Here is a 10,158-nt window from a genome sequence, read left to right as displayed (position 1 = left end):
GTCCAGGCCTGGGACAGCCACATTAGGGCACCCCCAGGACAGCAGAGCCCAGGGTCTCTAAGGCTATCCTGGTGCTCCCCCAGCCCCCTGCCCAGCCCCGCTGAGCCCAGGAGCCCGGGGACTGAAGGTAACCGTGGGCCAGACATGTGACCGAGGGCAATGAACTCCGATGGCCTCCTTGTGGGCGTGACCGCCACCCAGCAGGCTGCGTGCCAGGGCCAGCTGTGGGGCGCCAGCTGAGCCCCTATCGTTCCAGGGTGGGCTGGCAGCTCTGGGGTGGGGGTCGCAGCCATGAGCCTGGCCTGGTCTGCCAGTGAGAGGACACTCCCTCGGAGGCTGCCCACAGAGTTCCCTTTGCTGGGCTTACAGAACTGCTGCCTGTGGGCGCCCTCTGCTGGTACGTTTCGTCTGAGACCCATAAGAGTGGGGGGGGGGGGTTGGGGGGAGTGCTGAGCAGCCCCTATCTGTGGGGAGGGAGGTGGGCTCTGAAGTCGTGTGTCCCTGAGGCTGTGTCCGCCCCAGCTGAGATTGGGGGGCCCAGCCCTCTGGTTCCTCTGCCCATACATTCTGTCCAGGGCCCATCTTGGCGGTGAATGGACAGGGGACCTGTTGACCACAGGCCACCCCACCCCCACCCCCGGCCCTTACCTTAGCAGGAACTGATGGGCAAGTCAGAGCTAAAGTTTGACCCCTCCTGCTGGGCAAGACCCTAGGCAATCAGAAGCGGGCACGGTGGGGGAGGGGCAGTGGTTTTGAGGTTCTGCCCCTTGCTGGCCGGCTGAGCTGCTGGCGCCCCCGTGTCCCTGTGTCCCAGGAAAGCAGCATGGCCTCTGGGAGCAGTGGACTCTGCCCTCCAATACAACCATCCACACACGTCACACTGGGAAGCAGCCAGGGGTCCCCAAAGCACAAAGCCCAAGACTTCTCCTTGACTGGACTTCAGAGCTCAGCTCTTCTAACGGGGAGCGGGTGTGGTGATAAGCACTGGGTGCGCATTCCGTGTGGGGGCTTGGTGGGAAGGGTGTGGTCCCTGAGCTCCCTCCATTCTGGACTCCAGGTGCACTGATTCCCCACCCCATAAAGCTGAGCCGCCTGGGGCCGCTCCTCTCCACGTGGACACACATACCCATGGCCAGCGGGTCCTGTTAGGGCCACTTACAGGGAGGTGGAGGTGGGCAGGGACACCCCACAGGCTGAACCCCGAACTTGACCCAGCAGAGCTCACTGGCTCACAGCCAGGAGGGGCCAGGGGCAGCAGCACCTGCTTGTGCAGTGGACACAGCCCTGCATCTGCACAAACTGACAGTGGATGGCAGACAGGAAGCCACTTACAGTCTCGTGACAGGAAGCAGTGCGTGTCCATGTTGTGACGGCCAGGGGGAAGGACAAAGACTGGGAGAGCCCAGTGGCTACCACACCCTCGGGTCCCCAAGCCCAGAGCTAAGGAAAACAACTTTCAGTTCTCGGTGGATTCAGGGTGACTGGATGCGAGGAGCCCCTTGGAACCCCAAACACTGCCTTTGGGGAGGGACCTGGTGACATTTGCCATAGCAAAAGCACTGCTGCTTCTAGCCCGGCAGACAAACCGTCCATCTGTCCCGCAGGAGGCAGGCGCGGGCAGAGCTGAGGCCGGCAGGTAGCAGCTTCCCTTTTCCAGGGGGCTTTGTGCTTAGAAGCTCCCAGGGCAGGTCCGTTGTCCGTGGACCCTCGTGAGGGGCCGTGATGAGGTCATTTGGTGAGGGTGTACTTGGGAGCCTGCTCACCGGAAGGCCATGGTTCCAGGGAAAGACCAGTGGTCTAGGGAAGCAGGAGGACCTCCACGCAGCCCCGCAACAGCAGCAGCACACGTGGTCAATGACCGCAAACTGCCCAAGGAGCAAGAACTGTCCTCCTCGGCCCTTGGCCCTCCTCCCAGTGCCCACCCTCTCCCACCCCCGTGCACAACCCCCCTCCAGGACGGAGTGGGGAGTTTCCAAGCACTGCCCCCTCAGTTAGCAGCCAAGTGCTCAGTGCTGCGCCTCCAGGACCCCTGAGCGTGGACCCTGCAGAACCCCACCCCCACCCCGTGAGAACCCCACCCCCACCCCGTGAGCACCTCAGCAGGCAGCATCTCATGGGCTGGTGGTGCCCAGGGTCAGGCCCAGCCCGGCTCACCACGAGGTCAGCTTTGTGAGCGCACCAGCCGCTCCGCAAGAAGGAGGAGGCTGTCAGCTCCAGTAAAGATGTCCAGCCCAGTGCCCATCGGGCAGCTCTGAGCTGTCCTGCAGGCTCAGCTGCTCTGTCGGGGCCTTAGTTTGTGCCTGAGACACGCCCCTGCATTGGTGCTCCGGAGCGCCTTCGTAGCACCTGGGCGTGGTTCCCACCTGCAGCGGTGGCAGAGGGGACATGTTGGGGCCAACTGGGTCATGGTGGTTCTCCATTGTACACGGAAAGACTGAAGCCCACAAAGCGGAGGTTTGCAGAAGAGGAGCTTGAAGGGGGTGTGCCCGGACATTTGACGAAGGACAAAGCCATGGCATCAAAACCGAGGCGGGGCCAACCCCAGTGGAACGCGTGCAGACCTCGGGATCCAGGAACGGCTCGCCGTGGCAGGACTTGGGAAAAGCTGGGGAGTCTGGTGAGTGGGGGTGGGATGGGGGAGCAGGGTGGTGTGGAGCCGTCATGCTGTGGACACAGGCACAGTGTCTGCAGGGCACAAGGGCCCACTCCTCTGGCCACCAGCCCTGTGAGATGGGAGATGAAGCTGTACCACACCTATCTAAGGGGAGGCCTTCCCACAGAATGACCATGCTCCCTTGGGAGTTGGAGGATCAGAGGGGGTCTGGACACAATACCCAGGGAGCCCCTACAGACCACCAGGACAGCTCAGCAGATGCCATGGCACCTGGGGGCTCCCAGAAGACCCCCTGACAGCAGACATGGCTAGTTCCCCACCAGGCTGCCGCCACCACAGCTGCTGGAATCCCGGTCCTCCAGCTGTGCTCAGACAAACGCAGAGCTTGGGGGTGGCTCTGAGCCTGGGAGGGCGACTCCAGGTCCCAGGGTGGCCAGTCCTGCCCCAGGAGGCCCCGCCCCAGGCCAGACCCAGCAGCTTCCACCTCGTGGTCATGGCCTGATAGCCTCTCCAGCCTGACCCGTCACAGGACTGCAGTCTGGAGCAGGGACATTGAAGGCTCCCCTGTAGAGGGGCCAGCTGTACTGGACATCAATCTGGTCACCCCTCTTTGATCTCCATGAATTGTGATAAAAATGTCAAACGGTTAGATGGGGCTGGAGCAGTTGGGGAAGGCAGGCAGCACATCTCTTGAATCACCCTGACAAGGGGCCCAAGCTCCTGCCGCAATAAATCTTGCACCACCCCACCCAGCCTCATTATCAGAACCCAGATCTGCAAAACAGGCCACCTGCTGGGTGGCCCAGAGGCACCATGGCTGGAGGTTCAAGTCCACACACAGGCCCCTCTGGAAAAGAGGCTAGCAATCCACTCATGAAAATCCCCCTGTGAGCACAGCTCTGCCTTGATTAGGGGTGGAGTGGGATGGGACAGGAGTTAGCTCCAGCGAACTGGAGGGCCATGGTACTGGGGGACGGGACTCCCCGTCTCCTGCACAGCCCAGCCCAGCCCAGCCGAGGCCTGGCCCCGCTCTCTGGCACTGGTGGGCTCCCTCTCTTAGGGCTGGCCTGTCCTGGTGGGTGCTGGCCCGCAGCCAAAGCCTTCGGGGGACTTCCAGCAGCTCCACCGGGACCACCCACCCTGCCCCGGGGACCTTGGCCTTCTTTCACTTGGAGGGTGAAGACATGTTGGAAATTGATTTCTCTGTGGGAAATGGGATAATTAAATGGGCCGTTTCTATCTTCCTCCTCGTCATAATAAAATGGGAGGATGGCGGGGGTGACGGTGGCATGAAGTCACATTGTGTTGAAATGGGATGGGAGGAAGCTTTAATAGAATACAGATGGCCTTTCTGGGAGTTGCTGAGTTATATCTCGGAGGCGGGATAATGATGCTGTTTAATCATTTTTACAAGATATGAAACCACTGGCTTCCCCGGGAAGATCATTAACGAAAACCATTGTTCACCATTGAAAATAGAGTTTTAATTATTTAACACAGAGATTAAACTATTAGGGACTGGGCGGCTGGACAGAAATGCGTGCACACGGTCGGGAACACTCTGGTTTTATTAACCTGCCCAGTTTCTTCCTCACAAGCCTGTCACAGGCCTGTCTGAGCTGCAGTTGACTTAGCAGCTCGCCGGAGACAGAGGGAGGGCCCGGCAGGCGGTGGGGGGTGCGGGGACGGCAGGGGTGGCCTTGGCCCATGGACATCCTGGAAGAGCCCAGGCTGCGGTGCAGACCAGGTGGACATCAGGTCGCTCTGCGGAGCTTGGCTGCCCTGGGTGTGCCACCTTCCAGGGCTAAGTGAGGGACAAGGTTTGCACCCACAAAAGCCTCTGCCCCCTCCCCCACAGCCCCTGACTCCCTGAGAGTCTCTCAGGGAGAGAATTCATCCTGATTCCAAGTGGGACTATCCAGGCAGGCCCTGACCAGGCAGCCAGCCGACCAGGACAGCAGGTGACCAGGAGCCAGAGGCCAGGTGAGCATGCACTGGTCCTCAGCCTAAGCAGTGTGCAGGAGGGTCTTCAGGAAGGGGCAGGGCCACTGTCCTCACGTCATCCTCAGAGAAGCGGCCCAGCTGCAGGGGTAGGGATGGGGCCCTTTACCTGGTGTGCGGACAGCCTTCTCTGAGGCTGGGGCTGACGGCAGAAGACTCCAGACTCAGGGCCTGGTACCAGGGGAAGGGGGAGGGGAGCAGAGCCAACACCCTGCCAGCAGGGAGCCAGGTGCCCCCCCAAGTGAGGAGTTATTTTCCTTTGTCCTGTGATTTTGTGATTTACAAATTTCCTATGATCGAATGTCTTCTTAATAACCCCTTTTATTGTAAATGTGCCGGCAGCATGGCAGGTGTTGGGCGCCTCCCCGTAGTGGGGTTCCTGGGACCCTTACCTTTCTCCCTCTAGCCAAACCCATATCTTTAATGTAGAGATTCGGCATTCAGGATACCAACAAGCACGCGGGCACTTTGAAAGGAGGGTTGTCCCTGAGGGGGACAGGGCTGGGCACAGAGCGGGGTCAGTAAGGCACCATAATGCCCCAGCCTGGGCGAGGCCCCACCTGTCTCCCACCCTGCCAGCTGCCCTGAGTGACCAGCTCAGGCCCCAGAGTACAGCTGGAGGGCGGGCTGGGCCCAGCCCACCCCATGGTGCTGGCGAAGCTGAGGCTCGTGGCCCAGGCACCTCCCGGGCCCTTGGTGCCAGGGTGCCCCCTCCCTGACCCCTCACCCGGGCCCTGTGGTCCTCAGCTGGAGTCAGCCTGCCATTGGAATTACCCTCCATCGCCTATCAGGACCAATAAATTCCAAGTGGTTTTTCTTCTTCTTATAGTTTTTAGGGTTACATAAATTTCACGTGAGCAATTTCTTCACGCTTGAATATATTACACGTGCCACCGGCGCTGCAGAAGCTAATTGGTACTGTGATCTGTCCTGTTGCTGGCCCATAACTCAGCAGCACAGCAAGCGCCTCGGTTTCCTATTTCTCACGCGGGACACGGCGGAGGCGGAGGAGGAGATGAAATATTTCCAGAAGCTTTTATTCCTGTTGTTTGGGTGGGTGCCAACACCTTTCTAGAAGAAAGCTCGTGTTTCCAGTGCAGCTGATTGGAACGTATCCCTGGTCATTCGTTAACACTGCATTCCTTTCTTAAACTGGGATGCGCTAAGTGTATACTTGGGAAAGGAAACCTCTTCAGACAAACAGGGAATCACAACCTCTCTATATCACCCAACATACCCTTTTTTAGAAAGAAAACTCTCTATGTGGAACTAAGTCTAGACGCTGCAGCGTGGCCTGTGTGACCCCCGCCCGGAGGGTCCCTCTCCGGCTCTGGCCGGCTCCGAGCCTCGGCTGCGGTCACTGTGCTGCCCAGCTCACTGCTCCCCCTTCTTCTCACTGAGCCCTGTGGGAGGCCACGGTGAGCTGAGTCCCTGGAGCAAGTGGCTATGCCACGGGGGCAGTTCTGGCCCGTGGCCCCTCGGCACCCCGTTGGAGGGTGTGTGTCTCACAGCTCGCTACCACAGTGCAGACTGAACGCTGCTCCAAAGCAAACACTCACTGTGACCTCTAGGGCAGGCAGAGCCGCCCAGTGCATGGCCGAGACCGTAACTCTACCGGAGTCAGTTGGCAGCCTCGTCTTGCTCTCTGAGAGGGGCTGGGGTTTTCCAAGCCCAAAGTGCAACCACTTAGGGGGGCCATTATTCCCAATGGCCACGGGTGCCGGGTAGGCCCAGACTCTGGGCTTCTTTGCTGGCCTGTCCTGTTGTGGGGTGCGGAGCTCCCCACCCACCTGGCCCCACAAGTGGAGCACACATGCACCTGGCCCTGGGTCGCACACCCCACCTGGGCAGCACAGGCCATGCGTGACCCTGGAGATCCCAAGGCCCAAGGTCCAAGCTTGGAGCAGTGGCCCTTCCCAGGGCTCTTCTGTGGTGGTGGTGAGCCCAGAGACCCCTCACCCCCTCCCTGTCTCCCACGGTGCTGGAAGCTTTCCTGCCCTGAGGAGATGGCAGTCCTCTGCTTGCAGGCAGCCCGTCCACACTCACCTCCTTGGCTCATCTGGGAAAGGAGACCCTGAACTCCTGGCAGGTGGGGTGCACAGAGATGGCCTGGGGCTGCGGCTGTGACCGGGTGAGGGCCTGGCTAATACCAGGAAGGAGCAGGAGACCACAGGGGAGGGGTGGTGGTGGTGCCTTGGGGAGAGCAGGAGACCATGGTGGGGCTGGTAGGGGTGCAGACAGAGAGCTGGCCTGGGGCTGGGGACCTCAGGGTTGGGTGGGGAGGACACCAGAGAGGACTCTGTTTTCTCGTTTGTTTATTAGAACACGGAAATCAGGGTGAGGGGGGGGCACTCCCTTCCCATGAAGCCCTTTGTCTTCTGAGACGCTGGGTCTCGGAGGGGCTGGGGTGGGGGGAGGGCGTCCATGGGGAGGGCTCCCGGAGTGCTTGCTCCCCCATTCAGCCAATGGCTTGGTGTGGCAGACCATACAGTACCAGGTTGAGGGCCGTGGGCAGCCTCTGCGGCCGGCGCCGCTGCCACTGCTGGGAGGCTAGAAAGGGCTCATCTGGGCAGAGCAGGGCCGGCAGTCAGGGCTGGGCTCACTCAGGTGGAGAATTCCCGCCCCCCACCCCAGACCCGTCTCCACCACCTCACGGCCTCTGTGACTAGATGTGCCCCTCCCCCACCATCACTCCTGCCCATCTGGGGGATGGGGAGGAGACAGGGAGAGCCCTTCCCTACGTGATTTGTCTGCGGCTGGAGCCCAGATGCCACCTGTCTCTTCCCTGTCTCCCAGGGGGCACCTGGGCTCCCTGCCCTGGCCCATAGGGGTGCTGTGTCCAGTCTCCTGAGAGCAGACCCTGAGGTGGGAGGGAGGCCTTGGAACCTCCAAGTGGCCCCAGGAAGGGCCATGCTGCAGGGGCAGCCTGGTCCAGCAGGGCGGGGCAGAGCTCACCTTGGCCGGCCATGTCATCGGCCCCCATCTTCTGGAGGAGGTGGACTACCCTCCCCAGCGGCTTCCCGAGGGGCAGCAGATCTAGGGGAGGCAGGGACCCCTCAGCTGGGCTCAGCAGCGGCCCAGGCCCCCTTGGCCTGTCCCTCACTCACTGTCCCACAGCATGGCAGCCCGCATGGCGTTGTCCTGCAGCAGTGTGGTCCACTGGTTCCCCACAATGCTCTTGACCCCCACTAGGCTCAGGAGAATGGCCGTCTCCACGGGCCCCTCCAGGGACAGCTGCAGGGCACTGCGGAGCAGAGCTGGTCAACACAAGGCCCTCCTGCCGGCCCCACGGGGAGATGGCATGTTGGGGTCACCACCCTCAGGCCTTTCTACAGAAGGTCCCCAAAGTGCCGAAAGAGCAGGATTGGGGACCAGAGGCCCCTCCAGACACAGGCCAGCCAAGGGGAAGAGCAGTGAGGGCCTGGGCACGCCCCAAACCCCAAGTTGCTGCCCCTCCATGTTGCCCACCCTCGGCTCATGAGGGGGCAGGACAGGAATCCGGACCCCAGCCTTCCTCCCTTGGGGGCCCTTCCCATGGGCACAGGGGACCAGCTTACCCTGATTGCCCCCATCTCACCCAGTGCCCCAGCTCGCCCCAAGGTCAGCTCGCCCAGGGTCTCAGCTCGCCCGGGTGAGCTGGCCCCGATCCCGGCTGGCCACAGGGCGTACCTCCTGCCCTCCCTCAGCTCAGAGCTGCGCCGCAGGCTGTCGTTGGAGTGCGTCAGGTCCAGCAGCACCACCATCTGGCACTCTGCAACAGGAGGCAGGTGGCCAGGCTTCCCCACCCTGTGAGGCCCTCCTGGGAGGGGCGGTGTGGGTGCACACAGGGTGGGGGTGGGGGGCACAGCCCTGGGTGGGGAGTGGGGCTGCAGGGGTTGGAGTCACACGTCAAATCGAAGGACTTTGAGGCAAGGGTGTTCCACAGCATGTCCCCTGTGCTGCCCCACCCTGCCTGGAGGGATGACCCTCCCCTCTGACCGCAGGCCCAGCTTGGGTGGAGGGTGCTGCTGGAAGGACTGGGTGGGCCTGCCTGTACCCCGAGGTACTGTGGGGCTGGGCGCCTCACCCTGCAAGTTCATGGCCACCAGCCTCTCCAGCAGGATGTGGGACAGGAAGCTCTCCATCCCGTAGAAGAAGAAGCCCTGGCAGCTGCCCAGGAGCTGCTCCCACTCTGCCTGGCTGCGGGCGAAGGGGTGGGCGGCACGTGTCAGTGACCACCACTCTGCCTGGCTGTGGGGGTGCTGCAGCGGGGATGGGGAATCAGGGAGGGAGTGCAGTGACCACTGGTCTGACTCCACCTGGCTACGGGGGGTATTCGGGACCATTGGGATGCAGTGGCCACCATCACTCCCACTTGGCCTGGCTACAAGGGAGCCCAGAGGGCATTGTAAGGGCATGAAAGGGCTCTCCAGATGACCATCCCTGCAGAGGGGCTGCTCTGGGGATGGGCGCACACGCCTGGAGAGAAGGGCCCGGATGCCCACCCCTGCCACACTGATGACTGCCTGCTCCCCCTGCTCTGACGGCAGGGGAGGGGTAGGGCCAAGCCCTGCCAGGAGGATGGACCCCGACTCAGGATGGTGGGATCCCAGGAGCAGCAATGCTCAGGGGAGTGGACAAAGGTAGTCCAATGCCCAGAGGATGGGGCTGTCTCAGTGGGCAGGGGGCAGCGAGGGCACTGGTCACCGTGGGAAAGGGGAGCCTGAACATAGGAGGGGCAGGACTTGGGTAACAGGGCTGGGACAGACTGAAGGTGCAGGGCAGAGGGACCCCAGCTGTGAGTTGGGGTTCAGAGCTCCAATTCCCCATGTGGTAGGTCCCTGGAGGGCCCAGACCCTGCTGTCTGACTGGCAGGAGCTCAGGGAAAGGGAGGGGGTCCCAGAAAGAGGTGTGTGGAGGGGGAGGGCTTGTGCAAGGGGGTGAGGGGGATGTAGGGATGTAGAAGTCTAGGAGGGCCTTTGAAAAGGGCAGGGTCGCGTTGTGACGTGCGGAGGAAGAAGGTGGGGGCTCTGGCCTGTGGGGGGCAGGTCCTGGGAGAAGCCCGGCCCCAGCGCAGCTCACCTCGGGAAGGTCTTGTTTCCCAGGTGACCCGTCCACCTGGTCGTGAACGTCTCTCGGAATCTTTCGACAAGTTCCCGGGTCATGAAGACAGGAGTCAAGGCTTCTGCAACAGGGATCGAGGGGAGGCCCCGGGTCACAGGGGGGTGGGGGAGCAGGGACACGTGATGGACGCCGGTCCACCCTGACCTATCTGGCCTGGATCTCAGCAGGGGGGCATGCTACCGCCCCCATACACACCACGGGTCTGAAAACCACTTTAGGTGGATTGAAGGTTGAACGGGGAGCCCAAGGGCATGCAGAGGCTGGCTGGGTGGGGAGCTGGATCACAGAACCGCCAGTGCGCTGAAGCCCATTCCGAGCCCGGTGGAAGCTAAGAGGTGACCACACAGGGGGATGCCCCCCTCCCCAAACGAAGCTGCAGCTGCATCCATCGGTCTGCGCAGGCTCACCCATGCACTGAGCCTCCTCAAAGGGGTCCGCGA

At 61.9% G+C, this 10,158-nt stretch overlaps 1 protein-coding gene across 1 annotated transcript in view; it reads right to left on the bottom strand.

Annotated features, from left to right (window-relative positions):
* Positions 1–7,073: 7,073 nt before the first annotated feature.
* Positions 7,074–10,158, bottom strand: part of CFAP46 (cilia and flagella associated protein 46) — a 60,268-nt gene continuing 57,183 nt past the window's right edge. The window contains exons 54-60 of the mRNA XM_045291371.1: positions 10,126–10,154; positions 9,677–9,779; positions 8,682–8,794; positions 8,285–8,366; positions 7,723–7,859; positions 7,571–7,651; positions 7,074–7,180 (exon numbers count right to left, since the gene is read on the bottom strand). Coding sequence (XP_045147306.1) covers positions 7,074–7,180; positions 7,571–7,651; positions 7,723–7,859; positions 8,285–8,366; positions 8,682–8,794; positions 9,677–9,779; positions 10,126–10,154 — 652 coding nt within the window. The remainder of the gene's footprint in view (positions 7,181–7,570; positions 7,652–7,722; positions 7,860–8,284; positions 8,367–8,681; positions 8,795–9,676; positions 9,780–10,125; positions 10,155–10,158) is intronic.

This window comes from Echinops telfairi, unplaced genomic scaffold, assembly GCF_000313985.2.
Source record: "Echinops telfairi isolate 266 unplaced genomic scaffold, ASM31398v2 ScPeMD7_70;HRSCAF=299, whole genome shotgun sequence".
NCBI lineage: Eukaryota > Metazoa > Chordata > Mammalia > Afrosoricida > Tenrecidae > Echinops > Echinops telfairi.
This window is presented reverse-complemented; position numbering and strand designations above follow the sequence as displayed.